We start from the raw sequence: 26,326 nt of genomic DNA, 5'->3' as shown, positions 1-26,326 counted from the left end.
GATACTACTAGAGTTTGAGCTCAGGGTCTCATGCTTGGTAGGCACGTGGTCTGCCACTTGAGCCATGTTCCCAGCCCTTTTTTGCTTTAGTTATTATTCAGGTTTTAGCTCTTGTATTTTTGCCTGAAGTCAGTCTCAGGCTGTTATTCTTCTATTCACAGGTACACACCCATGTTCTTAATTAAAATGGTATCTCACATTTATTCTCTGGGCTTAGACCTTGTAAATTAGTGTCATTCATTCATTCATTCATTCATTTATTTATTTATTTGCCAGTCCTGGGGCTTGGACTCAGGGCCTGAGCACTGTCCCTGGCTTCTTTTTGCTCAAGTCTAGCACTCTGCCAACTTGAGCCACAGTGCCACTTCTGGCCTTTTCTCTATATGTGGTGCTGAGGAATTGAACCTAGGGCTTCATGTATATGGGGCAAGCACTCTTGCCACTAGGCCACATTCCCAGCCCCATCCTTTATTTTATACTCAAGAAAACCCCTATGAAGAGCAGTTGAGCCAGCTGTTTGAGTTTACACAGTTGCTAAGTGGTAGGGCCAGCAACCTAATCTAAACCATCCAACTTGGCCTCATACACATTGCTTATTTGTTTGTTTTTATGTGCTAGTCCCGGGGCTTGAACTCAGAGCCTGGTTGTTATCACTGAGCTTTTGTCCTCAAGGCTAGCACTCTACCAGTTGAGCCACAGCTCCACTTCGGGCTTTTTGGTCGTTAATTGGAGATAAGAGTCTCATAGACTCTCCTACCTGGACTGGGTTTGAACTGTGATCATCAGATCTTAGCCTCCTGAATAACTAGGATTATAGGTGAGAGCCACCAGCGCACTGTTCATTATTGCTTTCGAAGGTTTTTTTAAAACCTCGGCATCATACTATATAGAGAACATTCAACATGATTTGTTTAACTGTAATCCTTGGACACATAATTCCTGGATACATAATTCCTGCCAGTGGAATTATTGAGTCAAATTTTGCTGTATATCACCTACCTGTCCTTCAAAGTTGTTATACAAATTTGTATTCTGAATTACTGTATAAGAATTCCTGTTTTCTCCTCTTAATATGGATAGTATAAAATTTAATTTTTGCTAATCCAATGTCAAAAATGGTGCCTCACTTTGACTTGTGTTACTTTAATTAGAAGTTAAAGTAAACATCATTTTTAATTTATTAATAACATGTGCATTTTTCTATGAATTACTGGTTCATATCTTTTGCCAATGTTATTGTTGAGAGGTTTCTTTTTCTTTTTTTGCCAGTCCTGGGGCTTGAACTTGGGGCCTGAGCACTGTCCCTGGCTTCTTTTTGCTCAAGGCTAGCACTCTACCACTTGAGCCACAGCACCACTTCTGGCCATTTTCTACATATGTGGTGCTGGGGAATTGAACCCAGGGCTTCATGTATACAAGGCTCTTTAATAAAAATAAATTTGGGACTGGGAATATAGCCCAGTGGTAGAGCGCTTGCCTCACGTGAAGCCTTGGGTTTGATTTCTCAGCACCACATATATAGAAAAAGCCAGAAATGGAGCTGTGGTTCAAGTGGTAGAGTGCTGGCCTTGAGCAAAGAGAAGCCAGGGACAGTGCTCAGGCCCTGAGTTCAAGCCTCAGGACTGGCCAAAAAAAAAAAAATTTATCATTGTTTTCTTTCTTTTAAAAAAAAAATTGGTTGTTGGGCTTGAACTCAGGGACTGAGTGCTATCCCTGAGCCTCTTTGTGCTCAAGGCTAGCCCTCTACCATTTGAACCACAGTGCCACATCCAGTTTTTGAGTGGTTAATTGAAGATAAGAGTCTCACAGGGACTTTTCTGCCTGGATTGGCTTTGAACCACAATCCTCAGATCCCAGTCATCTGAGTAGCTAGGATTACAGGCATAAGCCACCAGCATCCAGCTTTTGTTTTTGTTTTTTCTTTCATAGAGATCTTAGCAGTTCCATTCCTACCTATTAACTTATTAAATAATTATTTAATAAATAAGTAAAAGTTTTTCCCCTCCTTTTTTTTGGACTCAGGGCCTAGACTCTGTCCTTGAGCCTTTTTGCTCAGAGCTATCCCTCTACAACTTGAGCCACAGCTCCATTTCCAGCTTTCTGATGGTTTATTCAACAGAAGAAGATTCATAGACTTTTCTGCCTGTGCTGGCTTCAAACCATGATCGTCAGATGTCAGCCTCCTGAGTAGCTAAGATTTACAGGCATGAGCCACTAATGCCTTATTCTCTTTTATACTTAAATTCATAATAATTTCTCCTTTTTTTTGGCCAGTGTTGGGCTTGAACTCAGGGCCTGGACACTGTCCTTGAGCTTCTTTTGCTCAAGGCTAGGATTCTACCATTTGAGCCACAGCACCACTTCTGGCTTTCTTTCTATTTAGGTGGTACTGAGGAATCGAACCCAGGGCTTCATGCATGCTAGGCGAGCACTCTACCACTGAGCCATCTTCCCAGCCCTTAAATTCATAATAATTTCTACATGCTAAAATAGCAAAAGCCTAGAGTACTAAGGCCTTTTTTTTGTTTTAGAAGGACTTATTTTAGAATAACAGGTTAAAGGAGGGAGAAAGAGGAAGCATTTCTTATGCCCCATTCAGGAAATAAGTATTAAAGACTTCCTAAGGTCTTTGATTTTTTTTCCTTTTGGGCTATATAACTAGAACATTAAAAAATAGTCTGTTGGGGGCTGGGAATATGGCCTAGTGGCAAGAGTGCTTGCCTTGTATACATGAAGCCCTGGATTCGATTCCCCAGCACCACATGTATAGAAAATGGCCAGAAGTGGCGCTGTGGCTCAAGTGGCAGAGTGCTAGCCTTGAGCAAAAAGAAGCCAGGGACAGTGCTCAGGCACTCAGTTCAAGCCCCAGGACTGGCCAAAAAAAAAAGTTTTATTTATATATTGCACAAATAACATTGTACAATAATTATTGTATATATGTGTATTTATATTTTGTTCATATAAAATTATACTTAATTATTGTAAAATGAGAAAACAGTTTGAGGAATTGCTTCCACCTCTCTGCTTAAAGAACATTTTTGGAGGTGTCTAAAGTGCATTTTGAATGATTCTAATAATATGTAGTCAGTCATTTTGTTTAAAGCATGCCAATGTAATTCTGCTCAGGTGAAAAGCTACAGATGCTAAAAGCTAAACTGCAAGAGGCAATGAAACTCCGAAGGTTTGAGGAACGTCAGAAGCGCCAAGCATTATTTAAATTAGATAATGAAGATGGGTTTGAAGAGGAAGAGGAAGCGGAGATGACAGATGAGTCTGAAGAAGATGGAGGAGAAGAGTTAGAAAAAGAGGAGGAAATAGAGGAAGAGGAAGAGAAAGAAGAACTAGAGGAAGAGGAGGAAGAAGGCAATCAAGAGGTTTCTGACTATTACCTAATTTTGTTACTTGGTCATGGATAAGAGAAAATTGTTTTTAAGTAGTAGTATAAGCATAGCCAGGTGCTAGTGGCTCACGCCTGTAATTCTAGGAGGCTGAGATCTGAGGATTGTGATTCAAAGCCAGCCAGGCAGAAAAGTTAAGGAAGGTGTTTATAGAAGGGCTTCTTACCTTTGTTCCATAGTATTGTTTCTGCCCAAAGAAGACAAGTGAGCATATGAGCATATAACTATTAGGTATGAAAAAGCTTTCTTGTTTTTATGCACTGGATCACTTGCAAGATTTGGTTAGTATTTAGCCTTTGGTAAAAGAAAAATAAATGGTTGAACTGGGAAGCATATTGTATTCTATGGTTCATTTGAAGTCAGTACTTATACTGCAACCCTTATAGCCTTGATAAAATGACAATCCAGTCTTCCTTCATAGTCCTTTTTTTTGTAGTGGTTTGGGTAAAGTGCCAGGTAATATAAGTATACAGGGCTCTAAAAGTATTGGAGGAAAGGATTTTTGTTTTGTTTTTTTGTTTTTTTTTTTAACAGTACTTAGGTTTGAACATAGTCTTTTACTTGTTAGGAAGTGTTTTTCTATTTGACTCATGCTCCCAAGAATTAGTGAAAGTTTATTTTTCTTCAAATTTACCTTTTCAGATTTAAGATGTAACCTGTGACCAAGCAGCTAGATTTCAGCTAACCATCGATGTACTCTTAAATTTTTTAACTTTGTTTTTGGGTTGCATGATTGGTAAAGAGTGCAGAATTTCTTCTTGGAAGTGAAGAAATAGAAACCAAAGATGAGAAAGAAATGGATAAAGAAAACAATGATGGCAGTAGTGAAATTGGCCAGTCAGTCCATCTCTGTGTTCCTAAGCCTCTCTCATCAGATTCTACCTTACTTCTATTTAAGGACAACTCTTCCAAGATGGGGTAAGTAATCCTCCCTGAAGAAGTATAAAATTACCTTGGATTTCCCTTCTAGTAAGAAATAGGAACAGGGGCTGGGGATATGGCCTAGTGGCAAGAGCGCTTGCCTCGTATACATGAGGCCCTGGGTTCAATTCCCCAGCACCACATATACAGAAAATGGCCAGAAGTGGCGCTGTGGCTCAAGTGGCAGAGTGCTAGCCTTGAGCAAAAAGAAGCCAGGGACAGTGCTCATACCCTGGGTCCAAGCCCCAGGACTGGCTAAAAAAAAAAGGAAGTAGGAACAGATACTAAAGCAACTTGCCTTCTTATTTTATAGTTACTTTCCTGCTGAAGAAAAATCAGAAACAGACGAAAGCTTAGGAAAGCAGCCTAGCAAATTGTGTAAGTAGCCGTCTTGTGTAGAGTTTAGTTGTTTCCCTAGTCCTCCAGCTCTGGTATGTAAGGGTTACAATCCCATTTCTGTAATCTATTTTGTAATTTTGACTCTTTCCAGTCTTACAGGTGGCAATGAGAGAGACTTATGAATTAATGTATTTTTTGCTCCATTTTTTTCAAAGCTTAGAAACATTTCATTTATAGTATACTTTAGTAAGTGTGTATAAGTTAATTGATTGAGACATGAATAATTAATGGATAGATTAAAGGAAGGTGTATCCTTGATAAAATAATGAAAAATGAGGGATGGCCAGGCAGGGGGATCTTTCAAGTGTTGCTTAGTTCAGAGTAATAAACCTTGACTATGTAATGTTATTGTACTAAATTGAAGGCAACTTAATGATTTGGAATCCATAACTTTAAGAGTTTGCCTGTGAATTTTACCTGATAATTTCATCCTCAGCTCTTTTCCCTAAACAAATCTACTTTATATCTATAATCATACACTTAAAAGGTGCTTCTCTTTCTTTAGATGAAGATGATTCATGTTCATTGCTAACAAAAGAAAGCAGCCACAATAGCAGCTTTGAGCTGATTGGCTCAACAATTCCATCCTATCAACCTTGCAATAGACAAACAGGCCGAGGGACCAGTTTTTACCCAACAGCAGGAGGGTTCAGATCCCCTTCCCCTGGGTTATTTCGAACCAGTTTGGTCAGCTCAGCTTCTAAGGTAAGGTGGTAATAGTTTTTCTAATCTCTTCCTCCTTTGCTTCTCACATTGCTAAATAAAGTATGTCCCAGGCAACTAACACCTACCACCTTAATGCTAAGCTTATGTGTATATTCTGTCTTAAAAATCCATCGCCTTGGGGCTGGGAATGTGGCCTAGTGGTAGAGTGCTTGCCTAGCATGCACAAAGCCCTGGGTTCGATTCCTCAGCACTGCATAAACAGAAAAAGCCAGAAGTGGCTCTGTGGCTCAAGTGGTAGCGTGCCAGCCTTGAGCAAAAAGAAACCAGGGACAGTGCTCAGGCCCTGACTCCAAGCCCCAGGACTGGCCAAAAAAATCCATTGTCTTTGTGTATTAAAAACAAGCTTCGTTTGGAATATGGCCTAGTGGCAAGAGTGTTCACCTCGTATACATGAAGCCCTGGGTTTGATTCCTCAGCACCACATATATAGAAAACGGCCAGAAGTGGCGCTGTGGCTCAAGTGGCAGAGTGCTAGCCTTGAACAACAACAACAAAAAAGAAGCCAGGGACAGTTCTCAGTCCTGAGTTCAAGGCTCAGGACTGGCAAAAAAAATTTAAAAACAAGCTTCAGCATTCTTACTTTCTTGGAGGTATACAGTTGCCAAGAACAAATGAAATATTGCAAATAACAACTTCTGTTGTTGTCATGACACTGAATGACATTTGCAGAACGTTTTGTTGTTTGTTTTTGTTTCCGTGCCAGAGTTCAGGGAAGCTGTCTGAGCCTTCACTTCCCATAGAGGATTCCCAGGATCTGTATAACGCCTCCCCAGAGCCCAAGACACTTTTCCTAGGAGCAGAAGACTTCCAGTTCTGTTTAGAAGATGACACTCAGAGCCAACTGTTGGATGCAGATGGGTAGGTAGTTTTGTGTTTCTGTGGGTGGGAATGGTGCTGGGTACTGTTTAATTTTTGTTTAAAAATAATCTGGGCTTCTGTCACTCCATCTGTGCTTTCTCTTCTGAGAAAGAGAAGGTGTACAGACCATTAATATTATATTCTATAAGTTTGAACAAAGTCTCCAGAAAATAAAATGTAAATAGCTCTTGCTAGCATTTTTATTCTTTGATCTCTTATTTAAAATATATAAATCTTGGGCTAGTGGGTAGAGTGCTTCTTAAGAGTCCTTAGTATCCCCCCCCCCCAAAAAAAAAGAAAGAAACCAGAAAGGAAAGAAAATTCATCTGAAATACATGCATCTTACATTAAAAGGGCATACGATTTTTCTATGTACATTCTCCTATGCTATGATTGTAAGATTTGAAAAGTCACACACGGGGCTGGGAATATGGCCTAGTGGCAAGAGTGCTTGCCTCGTATACATGAAGCCCTGGGTTCAATTCCTCAGCACCACATATATAGAACATGGCCAGAAGTGGCGCTGTGGCTCAAGTGGCAGAGTGCTAGCCTTGAACAACAACAAGAAAAAGAAGCCAGGGACAGTGCTCAGGCCCTGAGTTCAAGGCCCAGGACTGGCAAATAAGAAACAAAGGAAAAGAAAAGAAAAGTCACACACTGCTGGCACATTATAGGACATAGCAGCCTGCTCTAGTTTCATTGGAAAACAGCAATTATCATTTACACTTTACCTTTTGAATGCCATCTTACTCTTTCATAGAATCTTCCTTTACTCTTTAGATTAGCATGAGCCTAAAGTTCAAATCTTTAGAGGTCTGGCTTCCCAACTCTGGTGTTAGACATTAATTTAGAGTTTTTTACCTGCTGCTTTACATTTTCTTTCCTTTTTTTTCTTTGCATTTTCCCCAGAGCACTTCTTAACACTGTTCATTATACTTTTAGATTCTTAAATGTTAGAAACCACAGGAACCAGTACCAAGCTTTGAAGCCTCAGCTGCCGTTGGCCAGTATGGATGAGAATGCCATGGATGCCAACATGGATGAACTGTTGGATTTGTGTTCTGGGAAGTTTACATCTCAGACTGAAAAATGTCAATCCACAAAAAGTGATAAGAAAGAGAACATGGAGGAACTTCTGAACCTTTGCTCGGGAAAATTCACTTCTCAAGGTAACTGTCTGGCTTACCACAGCCAAATTATCATAAGTCATCATTCTTGAGAAGGAGGCCTGTATCCTCTCCGGTGAAAAGTTAACAGAAAACCAGATAGTGGTGGAATCTTACATGTTGATAGAATTTACAAGTTAGCTCTTGACTTTTAGAACTCTAACATTCTTGGAATGGTAAAATGTCAACTTACCAATGCCTTAGCTTTGGCAAAATGATACATCATTTATCGTTAATCTTATTTATCCACGAATCTTCTTCCCCCTCCCCCTTCACAGTGCACACATACCTACTAGAATGTGAGCCCTGTGAGAGAATTAGGATCTTTGTTCACTCCCATCTCCCTGGTAAATGAGGATCTGTTGAAAGAGTAGGTGGTGAGCTTTTTTTTTTTTATTTAATTTATTTATTAATTGAACACATTTTTTTGACAAGGTGTTGTGCAAAAAGGGTACAGTTACATAGTAGGGCAGTGTGCACATTTCTTGTGATATCTTGTGATATCTTTTCTATCCCTTCTCTAGGTCAGGTAGACATATATACAATATACAATGTATCAAGAATATATACAGTAGCCACGTGACCATGCCCAAGAAAGTTCGCCTAGGGCTTTAAATGTAATGTCGATATTAGACAATATGTCGACAGTAGTCTTATATGAACGTACATACATAGCTTTTGAGCTATTGTATTCCCCTGAGAGGTCAATTTTTGACCTTTATATGTTGAGTAATTGTTTGGTTTTAGTTACATACTGTTGGGTGTCAGTTTTTGGTTTCACAGACTTTGTCTCTACTGTCTCTCCGTCTCCCTTTCTTTCTCTTTTTTTTTTTTTTTTGGCCAGTCCTGGGGCTTGGACTCAGGGCCTGAGCACTGTCCCTGGCTTCTTTTTGCTCAAGGCTAGCACTCTGCCACTTGAGCCACAGCGCGCCTTCTGGCCATTTTCTGTATACTTGGTGTTGGGGAATTGAACCCAGGGCCTCATGTATACGAGGCAAGCACTCTTGCCACTAGGCCATATCCCCAGCCCTCCGTCTCCCTTTCTTAACAGTCATATATCAGGGAGATCATGCCCCTTTGTTTTCTGTGTTCTAGGCTTGTCTCGCTCAACATTATTTGTTTGAGGTCTGACCAGTTCCCTGCGAATAACAATATTTCACCATTCCTAATTGCTATGTAGTATTCCATTGTGTATAAGTACTATATTTTTTGGATCCATTCGTCTGTGGAGGGGCATCTGGGTTGTTTCCATATTTTGGCTATTGTGAATTGTGCCGCGATAAACATGGAAGTACAAATGTCTTTTTGATATCTTGGGGTTTGCTGTTTAGGATAGATGCCTAGGAGTGGTATGGCTGGGTCATAGGGTAGGTCTATATTGAGCTTTTTGAGAAACCTCCATACTGTTCTCCTAAGTGGTTGTACTAATTTGCACTCCCACCAACAAGGGAGAAGGGTTCCTCTTTCCCCGCACCCACTCCAGCATTTGTTGTTGCCTGAGTTCAGAGTATAGGCCATTCTAACTGGGGTGAGGTGGTATCTCAGGGTTGTTTTTATTTGCATTTCCTTTACTACCAGGGATGTTGAACATTTCCTCATGTGTTTCTTTGCCATTTTTATCTCTTCTCTTGTGAAGTCTCTCTTTAGCTCCTTTGCCCATTTCCTAATTGGTTTATTGGGCTTGGAGGGGCTTAGTTTTTTGAGTTCTCTGTAGATGACAGATATCAGGCCTTTGTCTGTTGCTGTGCTGGTAAATATCCTTTCCCATATCGTTGGCTGTCTTTCTAGTTTGATGGCTATGTCCTTAGCTGTGCAGAAACTTTTTAATTTGTAGTAGTCCCATTTGTCGAGTCTTTCCCCTATTTGTTGTGCCCCTGGGACTCTATTCAGGAAGTTCCTTACTGTGCCTATAAGTTCTAGCGTCTTTCCTACTCTATCCTTCAGTAGTTTCAAGGATTCAGGTCTGATATTGAGGTCCTTGATCCATTTTGAGTTGATCTTGGTGCATGGTGATAGGCTTGGGTCTACTTTGAGTTTTCTGCATATGGCTGCCCAGTTCTCCCAGTACCAGTAGTTGAAGAGGCTATGTTTATTCCATTGTATGTCTTTAGCTCCTTTGTCGAATATCAGCTGGCTGTAAGAGTACGGTTTTATTTCTGGATCTTCAATTCTAACCCATTGGTCTTCCGGTCTGTTTTTATACCAATACCAGGCTGTTTTTGTTATGATGGCCCTATAGTAGAGCTTGAAGTCTGGTATTGTGATACCTCCTGCACTGCTTTTTTTGCCTAGAATTGCTTTGGCTATTCTAGGTTTTTTGCTGTTCCATATGAATTTATGGATTGGTTTCTCTATTTCAGTGAAGAATGTGGCTGGGATTTTGATAGTGATTGCATTGAATTTGTATAACAATTTGGGCAATATGGCCATTTTCACTATATTGATTCTGCCTACCCATGAGCGTGGGAGGTCTTTCCATCTCCTTGTGTCTTCTTTGATTTCCCTTATTAGATTTTTATAGTTTTCATTAAATAGGTCCATCACGTCCTTGGTTAAGTTGATCCCTAGGTACTTTATTCTTTTTTTGGCTACTGTAAATGGAATTGTTTCCATAATTTCCTTTTCTGTTTGTATATTGCTGGTGTACAGAAAAGCTGCTGACTTTTGTGGATTGATTTTGTATCCTGCTACTTTGCCAAATTGGTTTATTAGATGTAGGAGTTTGGGTACTGAGTTTTTTGGGTCCTTGAGATATAAGATCATGTCATCTGCGAATAGGGATAACTTTATTTCTTCCTTGCCGATGTGGATCCCTTTGATGTCCTCCTCTTGCCTTATTGCTATGGCTAGGGATTCCAGCACTATGTTGAAAAGAAGTGGGGAGAGTGGGCATCCTTGTCTTGTTCCTGAGTTTAGGGGGAATGATTTAAGTTTCTCTCCATTTAATATGATATTAGCAGTTGGTCTGTTGTATATGGCTTTTATTGTTTTGAGGAATGTTCCATCTATTCCTGTTCTCTCCAAAGCTTTTAATAGGTATGGATGTTGTATTTTGTCAAAGGCTTTTTGGGCATCAACTGAAATAACAATGTAATTCTTAATTTTAGATCTGTTTATGTGGTGAATTACGTTGATTGATTTACGGATGTTGAACCATTTTTGTGACTGTGGGATGAAGCCTACTTGGTCATGATGTATGATTTTCTTGATCAGTTTCTGGATCCTGTTAGCTAATATTTTATTAAGGAGCGTTGCATCTGTGTTCATTAGTGATATTGGTTTGTAGTTCTCTTTTTTTGTTGGGTCTTTGCCTGGTTTTGGGAATGAGTATGATATTAGCCTTGTAGAATGAGTTTGGGATTTCTCCCTCTTTTTTTCTATTTCACGGGAGAGTTTGAGGAGTATTGGTATTAGCTCCTCACTAAAGGTTTTGTAGAATTCGTTGGTGAATCCATCTGGGCCTGGGCTTTTCTTTGTTGGGAGGTTCTTGATTAGGTGGTGAGTTTTGACAAGCTTATGGTAGAATGCTACTAAGCTGGGTATCTTTTTTTTTTTTTTTTGCCAGTCCTGGGCCTTGGACTCAGAGCCTGAGTACTTACTATCCCTGGCTTCTTTTTTTGCTCAAGGATAGCACTCTGCCACTTGAGCCACAGTGCCACTTCTGGCCGTTTCCTATATATGTGGTGCTGGGGAATTGAACCCAGGGCTTCATGTATACGAGGCAAGCACTCTTGCCACTAGGCCATATTCCCAGCCCGCTGGGTATCTTTAGATGGCTGGGAAGAGAGGATAAAGTTGTTATTCCTCAGTGATGAATCTTTTGCTTGTTGATATAGATAACTCCCCCATGGCTTCATCAGAACTGAGTAAGCAGGAGAAGGAAAATAGCATTGGTGATCCAATGGAAGAAGCACTTGCTCTTTGCTCAGGATCTTTCCCAACAGACAGGTGAGTCTTAAGAGACTGATGAGAACTTGGGAATTTGCTCTTTCAGGATCAGGTTCTGTGGGTGAAACAATGACTGATCATCCTGAAGGGTTAACATTTCGTCAGAGATTTTGCCTAGTGTATTTGATTCTCATGTTTGTATAGTAGAGAAATAATACTTTAATGAAGAACAGCTTTTTAATAAGGGAACAAGAAGGCCGGGCACTGGTGGCTCACACCTGTAACCCTAGCTACTCAGAAGACAGATTTGAGGATGGAGGTCCAAAGCCAGCCTAGGCATTAAAGTCTCTGAGACTCTCATCTCCAATTAACCACCAGAAAACCAGAAGGTAGCACTGTTGCTCAAAGTGGTAGAGTGCTAGCCTTGAGCACAAAAGCTCAGGAATGGTACCCAGACCCTGAGTTCAAGCTCCATAACTGACAAAAAGTAGGAGGAGCAAGAAATAAACACATAAAGAATACTTATTATCACTAATCATGATGAGAATGCAGATTAGAACCACAATGATATACTGCCTCGAATCAGGAGCACTGTGATAAAAATAAATAACAGGGGTTGGGGATTTACCTCAGTGGAACAGCACCCTTTGGTAAGTTTGGTATTCAGCTCTGAAAAAAAAATAGGACAAGTAAATAAATTTTTTAAAAGTTAAAAATAAATGTGTTGATGAAGGTGTGAGAAATTAGAAACCTTACGTATAGTTGGTGAGGATAAAAAGTAGATAACAGTATGAGAGTTTCCCAAAAATTTAAAATAGAATCATCACTTCTTTTCGGTCCAAAGTACCTTTTTTTCCTTTTCTTTTCTTTTTTTTTTTTTTGAGTAATTTGTCAAAATGTTGAACATAAAGAGGAAGAGAGGCACCTGATAATTATTCTAATGGTCTTAGAAAACATGGAGTTGTCCTGTTGGTCACATATATGCAAATCTACAAAAAGGGTGGTATTGTAGATATTAGGAGATTAGATGTTCAAAAAGAAATGCTTCACAAATGTTACTGTGGCAAACCAGTAGAATGTTATGTGTTACCTAAAATGTTGTAGGCATTATTGTAAAAACGTTCAAGGCAGATTCTTACCAAGAGAGTATTTGAGAATACTAAGCACTCTAAGTTTTGAAATATGTGAAGGAAAGCAATCAGAAAGATTTAAAAAGCCCAAGAGAAAGGTTGACCTGAAGAGCTAGCCTGTTCCACCCAGAGAACTACACTTTGTGACAACCAATGAAAAAGAGCCTGAGCTACTGGAACCAATTGCCAATGGATTTGTAGCATAAGAGATGACAAAATAAGGGGCTGGGGATATGGCCTAGTGGCAAGAGTGCCTGCCTCATACATGAGGCCCTGGGTTCGATTCCCCAGCACCACATATACAGAAAATGGCCAGAAGTGGCGCTGTGGCTCAAGTGGCAGAGTGCTAGCCTTGAGCAGAAAGAAGCCAGGGACAGTGCTCAGGCCCAGAGTCCAAGCCCCAGGACTGGCCAAAAAAAAAAAGAGAGATGACAAAATAAGTTATCTAGGCTATTTTTTAGATTACCATCTGAGCCAGCAATCCAACGATCTTATTTTTTAGTATAAACTCAAAATAAGTGTAAATAAAGACTCAAACAGATTTTTGTATATGTTCAGTGCATTCTTCACAATAGCCAAAATGTGAAAGAAACCCAACAATTGGTTGACAGGTACATAAACAAAATGTAGTATATTCATACAATGGCATAATTAACTTTTTAAGAAAGGACATTCTTTTCTGTCTGTGTGAGTCATGCTCTTGCTATGTGGTTCAAGCTACCCTCATACAAGAGCCACCTGCCTCAGCTTCTTGAGTGCTGGGATTGCAAATCCTGGACCTAAAGGAACCTAAAGGAAAGAAATTCTGACACATACCACAATATGAATGAAGCTTGAAGATGTTATTATTTATGAGAATAAGAAGCCAGCACAAAGAGACAAAGACTGTATGAGTCCCCTTCATATGATTTTTTTTTGTTTGTTTGTTTTTTGCCAGTCCTGGGCCTTGGACTCAGGGCCTGAGCACTGTCCCTGGCTTCTTCCCGCTCAAGGCTAGCACTCTGCCACTTGAGCCACAGCGCCGCTTCTGGCCGTTTTCTGCATATGTGGTGCTGGGGAATCGAACCTAGGGCCTCGTGTATCCGAGGCAGGCACTCTTGCCACTAGGCTATATCCCCAGCCCCTCATATGATGTTTTTGAATAGTAAAATTCATACACGTTGAAAGTAGAATATAGCCAGGCATGATGCTCATGCCTGTAATCCTAGCTACTGGGGAGGCTGAGATCAGGAAGACTGAAGTTCAAGGACAGCCAAGGCAAAAATTTGAGAGATCTCATTTCTACCATAAAAAGCTGGATGTGGCCTGTCAGCTCAATTTCCTGGAAAACAAATAGACTTGAGGTCCATGCTGGCTCAAGCAAAAAGAGCTGGGGATATGGCTCAAATGGTAGAGTACCTACCTAACAAATACAAGGCCCTGGCTTGAGTTTATCCCAGTACTATGAAGAAAAAGCAGGAGGAGGCAAAGGAGGGGATGGTGGTTTGATGGATATAGACTTTTAGTTTTATAAGATGGAGAGAGTTGTAGAGGTTGCTTATACAACAGTGTTAAATTTACACTGAACTATATACTTAAAAACAGTTATGGTGGGGCTGGGGATATGGCCTAGTGGCAAGAGAGCTCGCCTCGTATACAGGAGGCCCTGGGTTCGATTCCCCAGTACCACATATACAGCAAATGGCCAGAAGTGGCGCTGTGGCTCAAGTGGCAGAGTGATAGCCTTGAGCAAAAAGAAGCCAGGGACAGTGCTCAGGCCCTGAGTCCAAGGCCCAGGAATACTTTTTTTGTGTACCAGTCCTGGGGCTTGAACTCAAGGCCTGAGCACTGTCCCTGGCTTCTTTTTGCTCAAGGCTGGCCCTCTACCACTTGAGTCACAGCACCCCTTCTAGCTTTTTCTATATATGTGGTGCTGAGGAATTGAACCCAGGGCTTTATGTTTATGAGGCAAACACTCTACCACTAGGCTATATTCCCAGCACTAAAACAAATTTAAATAGGTAAAATATTGTTATCTTTTGTTTCTTAAAGAGAGTATTGATATTAATAAAGTGCTGTACATTTTAAAATTAGCCAGATGCTTGCAAGTTGCTTTCAACAACTTATTTATTGATTCATTGATTTGTATTGTAGGGAGGAAGAAGGTGAAGAGGAGGAAATTGGAGACTTTCGGCTGGTCCCAAATGATAGTGAGTTTGATAGTGATGAGGTAAGTATGAGGGAATATAACTGAACTCTGTATTACTGCTCTCAGGCTCTTTTTCTTGTTTGAGTTCTTAAGAATTCTGTTTGGCATTTTATCACAAGTAATAGTGTATAATGAGACATGTGGGCAGAAGTTTCTAAAGGCTAGTGAACCCAGGATTTCATGCATCCTAGGCAAGCACTGTACCACTGAGCTATATCTTCAGCTCCTAGTACAGGAAAAAATAACTGAGTGTGTTACTATAAATCTATAATCTCAGTTCTCTGAAGGCTGAAACAGGAAGATCGCAAGTTTGAATGCAGTCTGGGCTCCTTAATGAGACCCTGTCTCAAAAAAGTGAAAACTGGGGCTGGGGACATGGCCTAGTGTCAAGAGTGCTTGCCACCTATACATGAAGCCCTGGGTTCAATTCCCCAGCACCACATGTACAGAAAATGGCCAGAAGTGGTGCTGTGGCTCAAGTGGCAGAGTGCTAGCCTTGAGCAAAAGAAGCCAGGGACAGTGCTCAGGCCCTGAGTCCAAGCCCCAGGCACTGGCAAAAAAAAAAAAAAAAAAAAGCAAACATTGAAAAAATAAAACCAAAACAAATTGGTCTTTCATTTGACTAAGACATGGGAGTATTAGCCTCTTACAAATGCTGTTTGAGGGGTTGGAGGTGAGGCTTAACCCCTGGGGTGGTGCCAGCCAAATGAACAATAGTGTCAGGAACTGAGTTTGAGTTTGGGCCTCACAAAATTAAAAAGAAAAGAAATAAATACTGTTTGAATTGAGGGCATATTTTATTCTACTTAAGTCTAAGTGTGATACTATGGTTTTGCAGGATGAACACAGTGACTCTGGTAATGAAAATATGGCATTGGAAGACCATGAAGAGGATGATGAAGAAGAGCTCCTAAAGCAATCTGAAAGGTTGAAAAGGAAAATGTAGGTGTTTTTATATCCATTCCTTGACTGCTAGAAAATCTTCCTAATGATAGTAGCTTGCTATTTTTTAACCTAAATTCGCTGGTTAAAAAAATAACAAGGGGATGGGGTAGTGGCTCACTCCTGTAATCCTAGATACTCAGGAGGCTGAGATCTGAGGATCACTGTTTGAAGCCACCTGAGTAGAAAAACCTGTGAGACTTTTATCTTCAATTAACCACCAGAAAAGTTGGAAGTGGAGTTGTGGCTCAAGTGGCAGAGCATTAGCCTTGAGTAAGAAAGCTCAGGGACAGTGCCCAGATCTCAAGTTCAAGCCCCTGGAACAGCAACACACACAAAAAAAGATTAAACAAAATCCTTAGTATTCAAAGATAGTCATATCTTCCAGAAGTCATGTCTTTTAAAAATATCTTTAATGTCTTACTGAGCTAACGACATTTCTAGTGATGTTGCTTTCCTCATGTACTATATACATAGTTGAAATATGTATGATTTTTTTGTATGTGTAATTGGCATCTCCCTTTTTCCCTCACTTAGCATATTCATATTTTCCTTTGATGTTACAGAGTTTTACAAACATAATTTATTATGGTATTATTTAATTATAATTCACATTGATTTTGTTGCCCTTATTTTTAATATTAAAGAATGACTTTTCCCCGTCATTTTTGTTTCTTCTTAAATTATATTTTTATTATCTTTAAGTAATTGTACAAAGGGGTTACAGTGAGTATAGTGCATCTTCAACAATATCACCCCTTTCATCATTCTCCCCTATCCCTCCCAACCCTACCCATCCCCTCAAACTTTCCTAGTTTCATAGGGTATACATTGAATATTATAACTTCATTATTCCCCCACAGTCCTCTCTTCATTCATCTACTCCCTTCTCCTTTTGATTCTCCCATCCCCCCAACACACACCTCAAGTACCAGCTTCTTTTTTTTTTTTTTTTTTGGCCAGTCCTGGGCCTTGGACTCAGGGCCTGAGCACTGTCCCTGGCTTCTTCCCGCTCAAGGCTAGCACTCCACCACTTGAGCCACAGCGCCGCTTCTGGCCGTTTTCTGTATATGTGGTGCTGGGGAATCGAACCTAGGGCCTCGTGTATCCGAGGCAGGCACTCTTGCCACTAGGCTATATCCCCAGCCCCAAGTACCAGCTTCTTTTTTTTTTTGGCCAGTCCTGGGCCTTGGACTCAGGGCCTGAGCACTGTCCCTGGCTTCTTCCCGCTCAAGGCTAGCACTCTGCCACTTGAGCCACAGCGCTGCTTCTGGCCGTTTTTTCTGTATATGTGGTGCTGGGGAATCGAACCTAGGGCCTCGTGTATCCGAGGCAGGCACTCTTGCCACTAGGCTATATCCCCAGCCCCAAGTACCAGCTTCTTGGTATTCATTTTATTAGATCATAAGTTCTAAGGAGTTGTACCATTGTACCATCACAAACATAATTTTAATAAGTATCCAGTAATACACCTTGTGTGAGTGATACTTCAAATTCACATACAGCACATCATATTGATCCCTATTAGATTCATTTTATTACTTTTAGCCTTTCATGCCATTCTACTAAGATCCATTTAGGGTTCCAATTTGTCACCTGTCAAATTAACTATTTCATACAGCTTTAGGTTATCCATAGATTTCTCCCCCCCCACCCCAAGGCAATGGTTTCTTAAATGTTATTTAACTGCAGAGCTCTTTGTTGAAATGAGTCTTATAAAGAATAACAGCTAAAAGTTGAACTGCTCATAGAGGATAGTGGAGGAAGATTGGGGAAGTTAGGATCAATAGCTCCTGAATTCCCCAGGAACCCTAGGATTTAGTGGAATACTGTATTTAAAGTACTATAGAAATCTTTATTTAAAAAACACATAGCTTAAGGCTTTGATAAAAGTCAGCCTTCAGAGCCACCAAACTTCTGCTTTTTTTATTTCCTTTTTTTCCAGTATTTTAAAATTTATTGTTTATTTTTGTGGACAATTTTTTTCTTCTTTTTGTTGTTGTTAAGTAGCTGTACAAACAGGTTATAATTCTATTAGTCAGGTTATGATTACAGTGTTTCTTGGACAGTGTCATCACTTTATTCTTCCCCATTTCCTCCCTCTGGTCCCTACTCACAATTTACACAGTTCATTTTTTTTTTTTTTTCCCCCAGTCCTGGCCCTTGGACTCAGGGCCTGAGCGCTGTCCCTGGCTTCCTTTTGCTCAAGGATAGCACTCTGCCACTTGAGCTACAGCGCCACTTCTGGCCATTTTCTATACGTGTGATACTTGGGAATCAAACCCAGGGCTTCATGTATACGAAGCAAGCACTCTTGCCACTAGGCCATATTCCCAGCCCACACGGTTCATTTTTTATGTAGTGTACATTGAATACAATGACTGAATTTGCTTACCACTCCATTTTCTGTGCCCCTCCTTTTCCTCTGCCCCCTCCTCCCAAAAAAACCCAACATATATTTCTACTTGTGGTTTTCATTTTGATAAACAATAGTTGTTCAGATGAGTTATGCCTTTGGATTCTTCACCTAAGTATACTCTCCTTTATTTAGTCAGTTTGTTTGTATTTTAATACATTGAGGCCTGTGTACCTTATCATGCCTAGTTGTATTTTACATCTAGCTTCCACATCTGAAAGAAAAACATTTGTCTCTCTGAGCCTGGCTTACTGCAATTAACCTGATTTGTTCTAGGCCTATCCATTTTGCTGCAAATGACATAATATTAATCTTTCTAATGGATGAGTAAAATTCCATTGTATATACATATGTACTACATTTTTTTGATGCACTTGTCCACTTTTGCCTTTTCTGACCATAGATAACTAGAGCTTGAACTTGGGAGTATAGCAGACTATTTGTCAAGGGTAGCTGATTTCTGAAAAAATGCTTAGTATCGGCTTTGATTCCCAGACCTTCAGTATTGTCTGCAGTACTTCATCAAGATTTGATAAAGCTGTAAAAGGATCCCAGTGTATGCCACTGCTATGCCACACTGTCTCCCACAAACTGGTGTACTTAAATGTAGAACAAACTAGTTTGAACTTTTCAGGAGATACACCCAAATTTGTAGGAGGAAATGAATTCTCTAGCTTTGGGATTACCCAGTCTAGACTGAATCAAGGTTCTGCTACCCCGAACTATGTGACTTTCGGTAAATAGTTTAATCTCTGATTTCTATATGAAATATCTCTAGTTCCCCCCCAGGACCAATGTCATTTCTGGTGTCACTGCTTCTAGTCTCACATCCTGGATATATTTTTTATTATAAGGTGAAGGAAATAACAGTACCACTTTTTGTTTGTTTGTTTGTTGGTTTGTTTTTTGCCAGTCTTGGGGCTTGGGCCTGAGCACTGTCCCTGGCTTCTTTTTGCTCAAGGCTAGCACTCTGCCTCTTGAGCCACAGTGCCACTTCTGCCCATTTTCTATATATGTGGTGCTGAGGAATGGAACCCAGGGCTTCATGTATATGAGGCAAGCGCTCTTGCCACTAGGCCATCTTCTCAGCCCCCATCAGTACCCACTTCTAAGATAAGTGGTAATGGTTGTAAAAGCCACTATTAATACATAGTGTATATTAAGTGATCAGCTTTTAAATGTTATCAAAAACAGTACTTTCGTTTTTATCAAAATGTATTGTTCTAAACAGTAATTTGTGAATTATCATGTCTGGTTTTTGTTTTGTCTTGCCAGTAGCAAGGTTTGAATTTAGAGCCTCACACTTCATTGGCTTCCTTGTTCTTGAACCACATCTCCAGCCCTGCATTTTGCTGGTTAATTGGAGATAAGGTCTCACCAATTTTTCTGCCCAAGCTGGTTTTTGAACCACAGTTCTCTAGGTCTCAGCCTCCTGAGTAGCTAGCTGGTGCCCATCTATATTATCATTATTATAAGTATCTCCACATTGTTTTTTCTCATTGTATCCACTGTCATAGCTTCTGTTCTTCAAAATTGTTTTCTAGGAGATTGCAGAAATACCTTGAGGATGAGGCAGAGGTATCAGGAAGTGATGTGGGAAGTGAAGACGAGTATGATGGACAAGACATTGATGAATATGAAGAGGATATAAATGACGAAGTACTTCCATCTGATGAGGAACTACAGAGTCAAATCAAGAAAATACACATGTTTGTATCCCAGCAAATCCTTCTAAGCAATATGCTGCCTGTTAAGCCAGGGCCTGTACCCTGCCAGAATGTTCCTAGTTTTGAGCACTTTATTTCTCTTGTAGGAAGACCATGTTGGATGATGATAAGCGTCAACTACGTTTATATCAAGAGAGGTACCTTGCTGATGGGGACCTGCACAGCGATGGTCCTGGGCGGATGAGGAAATTCCGATGGAAAAACATAGGTATCTTCTCCCATATGGTGTATACATGTGCACATCTGAGGGAAGATGGGAGGAAAGCACAGAATGAGTGGAAAGTGGGTGGGAAAAAAAATACAGTAGAGAGGGCCCAACAGCTGCAATGGACATTGATGAAAGCAAACTAAGCAACTCAAGGGCAGTGGGGGGAGGGAAGAAATGAGAAAAAAAGAGGGAACAGAATATACTAATCAAAAGGAAAGAAATGTACATATCACCTGACCTGGAAGAAATTGTCTTATTGTTGTTGTTCATAGAGTTCATAAGCTTTGTGGATTAGAATGACGATGTCCATCATTGAGAAGGTTAAAAAAAAAAATGGGGCTGAGAATATGGCCTAGTGATAAAGTGCTCGCCTTGTATACATGAAGCCCTGGGTTCGATTCTTCAGCACCACATATATAGAGAAAAAAAAAGCCAGAAGAGGCGCTGTGGCTTAAGAGGTAGAGTGCTAGCCTTGAGCAAAAAGAAGCCAGGGACAGTGCTCAGGCCCTGAGTCCATGCCCCAGGACTGGCAACAAAAACTAAACAAATAAACAAAACAATTTCAATTTAAAAAAAAAAGATGAAAGCAGGGTGGGGAGGGGGTGGAAACAGAAAAGGGTTAGGGGGAAGGTGGGAGAAAAATGAGGAAAGGGGTAACAAGTATGACAAGAAATGTACTCACTACCTTAAGTATGTAACTGTAACTCCTCTGTATATCATCTTGTCAGTAATTAAAAAAAGGGAAAAACAAAAAATAGAACCCAACCCAAAATACTTCTAAGTCATAAAATTAAACATATACATATACATATATATATATATATATATACATATATATATATGTATCTTGGTGTTTTTTTTTTTTGGCCAGTCCTGGGCCTTGGATTCAGGGCCTGAGCACTGTCCCTGGCTTCTTCCCGCTCAAGGCTAGCACTCTGCCACCTGAGCCACAGCGCCCCTTCTGGCCGTTTTCCATATATGTGGTGCTGGGGAATCGAACCAAGAGCTTCATGTGTAGGAGGCAAGCTCTCTTGCCACTAGGCCATATTCCCAGCCCCAAATATGTATGTATCTTGATTGCTGCTTTCAGAAACAAATGGTTCCATTGTACATATTGTCCAGTTTAAGATAATAAAGGGCAGTCAAAAAAGAAAACAAGGGGCTGGGAATATGGCCTAGTGGTAGAGTGCTTGCCTTGTATATTTGAAACCCTGGGTTTGATTCCTCATCACCACATATATATAAAACGGCCAGAAGTAGCGCTGTGGCTCAAGTGGTAGAGTGCTCACTGTGAACAAAGCCAGGGACAGTGCTCAGGCCCTGAGTTCAAGCCCCAGGACTGGCAAAAAAAAAAAAGAAGGAAAGAAAGAAAAAGAAGTACTGTGGAGGACCTCACTGTAACCACTATTAGTTAGTGCATATCTGTTAGTGCATGGGAATAGAATGGAAATGTGTCGATGTATAATAAATTATTTTGTATCTGTCTGATCACCCTCTTCTGTGAGACTGTAGAATACCAAAACTTTGTCTTTCTTGACTTTAGATGATGCTTCTCAGATGGACTTGTTCCACAGAGACTCTGATGATGACCAGATTGAAGAACAGCTTGATGAGACAGAAGCCAGATGGAGGAAAGAGCGGATTGAAAGAGAGCAGTGGCTTCGGGACCAGGTAGAAAGTCTTTTAGAGAATTGCCTGTTCTGAGACCCCAGTTACTGAAGATGAGAGGTGCCAGTCAACTATCTTATAATGAGAGTTTCAAAATCTTAGGCAGAATATTACTAACCCTTTTCATTATTGACTTTGCTTTTTTGCTTTGGGATTGCCATGGATATTTAGTGTTTGCCCAAAATCTTTTTTTTCCCTTACAAAATAGCAAAGTTGTAAAAAGCCCAATAAACAATATACCCATAAGTAACTTCACAACCCAGATTGTGTTAACAGTTTACGGTACAGAATTTTCAGTTGATGCTCTATGATTTTTATTTTCAGGCTCAACAGGGGAAAATTATAACTGAAGAAGAAGAAATTGGGGAAGACAGTCAATTTATGATGCTAGCCAGGAAAGTCACTGCCAAAGCACTCCAGAAGAATGGTGAGTTCTTGTTTCTTTTCAGAGTCTGGTTGTTTAGATTATTAGTGTTGGAGCCTTGGCTGTGACTAACTTTAGGGGCTGTTTCAACATAAGCATTGTCTAATACTATCTTAAAGAGACCCCACAGAGGTGAGGAGAGACAGTGAACTTAAATCTTAAAATATGGAGCAAGTGGTTATATGTAGCTTGTTTTGCTTTCTATTCAAACTCAATAGTAGTGAAGTCTTGTTTCTCTATTTGGTTGGCCGGAACTATGGAGAGCTGGATTTGAGCCTAGGTATACTTATCTCCAGAAATGAATCTCATAAACACTACTCCACACTCTGAAACTATTCTTGTTAATGATTAAATTCAACATAGTTGTCTCTTTGCTTGGGAAAATATAGCAAATGTTTTAATGGAGCCAGGTGTTGAGAGGCTCATGACTGTAAACCTAGCTACTTAGGAGACTGACATATGAGGATTAGGGTTCAAAGCCAGCATGGGCAGGAAAGTCTAGACTCTCATCTCCAATAAACTACCAGAAAACCAGAAGTGAAGTTGTGGCTGAAAGTAGTAAAGTGCTATCCTTGAGCAAAAGAGCTCTCCATCAGCCCAAGCCCTGAATTCAAGCTCCATGACTGAAGAAAAAAAAAAAAAGTTTAATGAACAAAGCAACATTTTACTTGAGTGGTCTATAAGCCAATTATGGAAACACCACAGAACTGAGATTAGTGGCCAACCTAGGAAATAATACTAGGAAAGCAAAGTGATGTTCAGATCCATATAGTGGAAAGAACTGGAGCCTCTTCATAATCTTAATGCATTGATTATGAAAGACACTGTAGTTGCAAAGAGGCCATTATAAAATAAATTCTTGTGGCTTTAGTTACTGATTTTATTCCAGGGTTTCTTAGCTGTTTAAATATGAAATTAATTCTACCCATATTTGCCCAGAACAGCCTTCTCTGTCTTTTCTTTCCAGCCAACCGGCCTGTGGTTATTCAGGAATCAAAGTCTCTTCCCAGTAATCCTTTTGAAGCCATCAGACCAGGACATGCTCATCAGGTTAGTAGCTGTGACCACATTACTTTGACTTCATGGCCAAGAGTAAGGTCCAGGTCAAGCTAAGGGATTCATCTCTGTCATTAGGAGAGGGTAGTGCCCACAGAAAATGGAAGGAGGTGTCAAAGATGCCATTTCTTTTCTACTTGAGTACTGTTGCAATATGTCCCCTCAATACCCAAAGGAAAAAAGAAGGACCAACTTTTTATTCTCTGCTTGGCACTTGCGATTCAATACTAATGATTCTTCTTTCCTCAGCCAAAAACAGGCTCACTGCTAAACCAGCCCAAAGCTGTGCTTCAGAAACTAGCTGCCCTCTCTGACCTCAATCCCAGTGCTCCTCGAAATTCAAGAAACTTTGTCTTTCATACACTTTCTCCTGTGAAGGGTGAGGCGGCAAAGGAATCATCAAAGTCTCAGGTAAGGAGTTTGATAAATAATGCATTACCTCCCCCAAACAGAATTTATTTATTTTAGTTAAAAAAAAAATCAGGGGGCTGGGAATGTGGCTTAGTGGTTGAGTGTTTGCCTAGCATTCATGAAGCCCTGAGTTTGATTCCTCAGCACCACATAAACAGAAAAAGCCAGAAGTGGCGCTGTGGCTCAAATGATGAGTGCTAGCCTTGAACAAAAGAAGCTCAGAGACAGTGTGCATGCCCTGAGTTCAAGCCTCAGGACTTGCAAAACAACAACAACAACTAGGGGGCCAGGCACTGGTGTCTCACACTTGTAATTCTAGCTACTCAGGAGGCTGAGATCTGATGATCAAGGCTTGAAGCCAGCTCAGGCAGAAAAGTCTATGGAGAGTCCTATCTCCACTAAAACTACCAAAAAAAGCCGGAAGTGGAGCTGTGGCTCAGTGGTAGAGTGCTAGCCTTGAGCAAAAAGAAAGTCAGGGACCGAACCTAGCGCCTGAGTTCAAGTCCCAGGACCAGCATTTAAAAAAATAATAATAAAGGGGCTAGGAATGTGGCTTAGTGATAGAGTGCTTGCCTAAAATGCAGGAAGCCCTGGGTTTGATTCCTCAGTACCACATAAATAGAAAAAGCTGGAAGTGGTGCTGTGTCTTAAGTGGTAGAGCACTAGCCTTGAGCACAAAGAGGCCCAGGGACAGTGCCCAGGCCCTGAGTTCAAGCACCAGGACAGGCAAAAAATAAAATAAAAAACAAAACAAAACAACAAAAATTCTGGGAGTTTTGTTGTTGTTTGTATTGTTGTTAATTGATCATGATTTAACTGTATGAACTGGCCCTGACTCCCTCTCTGCCTCCTAGGTGAGGAGAAGAGTGCCATCATTAGTGCCATCTCCTTCTCCTAAGCGCCTCAGAACGGATGATAGCACTTCAGGATCAAAGCAAAGCATCTTCAAGTACTTGGAAAGCTAACAGCATCAAGAATGCCAGCATTTCTGCTCAGATTGCTTTGAGAAGTTTCTGGTACTGAAGGTTGGAACCAATGATCTCCTTCCTTCATAATCAATGCACTAAGATTATGAAGAGACTCCAGTTCTTTGTACTATATGAGTCTGAGCATCTTTTTCTTTTCCTAGTATTACTTCCTAGACTGGCCACTCAGTTCTATGGTTTTGCCAGTATTGGTTCATGAAATAATTGAGTGAAGTGTCACTTCTTCCATTATGCACTTGATGTTTTTTTTTTTTTCCCCAGTTTCCTGGGTTGGTACCTCTTTATGATCTAAATAGTTTGGAGGATGAGGATGAAAAGAAGGAAAGTCATTAAAATAATTACAGAAAACTGAAAATCAATACCAAAATGACCTTTTTATACCTCTAAGATTCATACCATGGTGACCACGACTCAGTGAAGGAGAGACTTTTGATGGATGACCTAAGGAACAGCAAATGGGCTGTTGTATTAGTCTTGTTCCTTTCATTTTCCTGTATATATTTCCAAGGTACTCTGCAATTTCTAGTTAGCTTTTCTGCCTTTATGATAATGACTTTCTAATAATTCTAAGTCCTTAAATTAGGATTAACATTTTTCTGGACTGGCATTCAGTTTAGGAAGATGTTAGCACTCTGGAGTGAAGGGATGAAGATAAAGGGTAGTACCTGTCCACATTAGGTCATCTGTGGAGCAGAAACCTTGCCTGGGACTAAATTCTCAATTTGAAACATTCTAGGACCTACCTTTGTCACCCTAACAGGAAGAGGCGTAGCCATTATTTATTCCATCTTCTGGGTTAAGTATGTTGCCCTGACCAGTCAGACATTTTAATATTTGATTGCCAATTTTTTTTTCTTTTATCCAGGCTTGGACTTGGGGAACTTGATGAGATTTCTGTTTTTCACTGGGAGCTGGGGAGGACAATTGAAATAATAAATTAGGACATAAAGTTTTCTAATCCTCAAGATGCTGATGTTGACAGAACTCCTGTTTGTATATTTGTAATCTTGTACTGAGGAAATGTGTATAAAGCTATTTTAATATGTATGTAGATTTTCAATAAATCTCAGTGCCTTGAAGGCTGATTTTTCTGTCCAGCTTGAATGCCTATCTGATGTTGAGGGGCGTCCCTTTCCCAGGAAGGGCCTTGTGGTCTGGAGCCAGAGGCTGCTGCAGTTGTCCCTGAACTGGCTTCTCTGTGGATTGACTATGCTGACATATTTGACCATATGTGCTGACATAGTGCTTGGTTCAGTGCAGGTAAGGAGAACAGTTTACATAAATGGTACCTGTGGTACAGCCCTTCCTCTCTGTTTTCTTTCTTTCTTTTTTTTTTTTTAACTGTATTTTTTTGTGTTTTCTTTTTTGGTACTGGGGATCGAACCCAGGACGTTGCACTTGCTAGGCAAGCGCTTTGCCACTGAGCTACATCCCAGCCCTCTGTTTTCTTTCTTTCTTTCCTTCCTTCCTTCCTTCTTTTCCTTCCTTCCTTCCTTCCTTCCTTCCTTCCTTCCTTCCTTCCTTCCTTCCTTCCTTCCTGTCCTGGGCCTTGGACTCAGGACTTGATCACTGTCCCTGGCTTCTTTTTGCTCAAGGCTAGTACTCTACCAACTTGAGCCACAGCGCCACTTCTGGCCTTTTCTATATATATATATGGTGCTGAGGAGTGGACCCTAGGGCTTCATGTATCTGAGGCAAGCGCTCTTGCCACTAGGCCATATTCCCAGCCCTCTTCTTCTTAGTTTTCTTTACATGGACTTCCTATTAGCTGTGGATCCAGGGTGAAGGTTGTTCCCTCTTTCTCTGAGCTCTCT

The 26,326-nt window shown here is 40.5% G+C and overlaps 1 protein-coding gene across 1 annotated transcript in view; it reads left to right on the top strand.

Annotated features, from left to right (window-relative positions):
* The window catches only part of Clspn (claspin), a 38,151-nt gene extending 13,490 nt beyond the window's left edge, over positions 1-24,661 (top strand). Inside the window, exons 10-25 of the mRNA XM_048350873.1 lie at positions 3,127-3,374; positions 4,141-4,316; positions 4,633-4,697; positions 5,224-5,423; positions 6,148-6,302; positions 7,245-7,471; positions 11,305-11,416; positions 14,620-14,695; positions 15,513-15,616; positions 19,577-19,741; positions 19,846-19,967; positions 21,511-21,638; positions 21,960-22,062; positions 23,027-23,109; positions 23,365-23,526; positions 24,381-24,661. Coding sequence (XP_048206830.1) covers positions 3,127-3,374; positions 4,141-4,316; positions 4,633-4,697; positions 5,224-5,423; positions 6,148-6,302; positions 7,245-7,471; positions 11,305-11,416; positions 14,620-14,695; positions 15,513-15,616; positions 19,577-19,741; positions 19,846-19,967; positions 21,511-21,638; positions 21,960-22,062; positions 23,027-23,109; positions 23,365-23,526; positions 24,381-24,491 — 2,237 coding nt within the window. The 3' untranslated portion in view covers positions 24,492-24,661. The remainder of the gene's footprint in view (positions 1-3,126; positions 3,375-4,140; positions 4,317-4,632; positions 4,698-5,223; positions 5,424-6,147; positions 6,303-7,244; positions 7,472-11,304; positions 11,417-14,619; positions 14,696-15,512; positions 15,617-19,576; positions 19,742-19,845; positions 19,968-21,510; positions 21,639-21,959; positions 22,063-23,026; positions 23,110-23,364; positions 23,527-24,380) is intronic.
* The last annotated feature ends 1,665 nt before the right edge of the window (positions 24,662-26,326 follow it).

The sequence above is a fragment of the Perognathus longimembris genome, chromosome 7, assembly GCF_023159225.1.
Source record: "Perognathus longimembris pacificus isolate PPM17 chromosome 7, ASM2315922v1, whole genome shotgun sequence".
Classification (NCBI taxonomy): Eukaryota; Metazoa; Chordata; class Mammalia; order Rodentia; family Heteromyidae; genus Perognathus; species Perognathus longimembris.
This window is presented reverse-complemented; position numbering and strand designations above follow the sequence as displayed.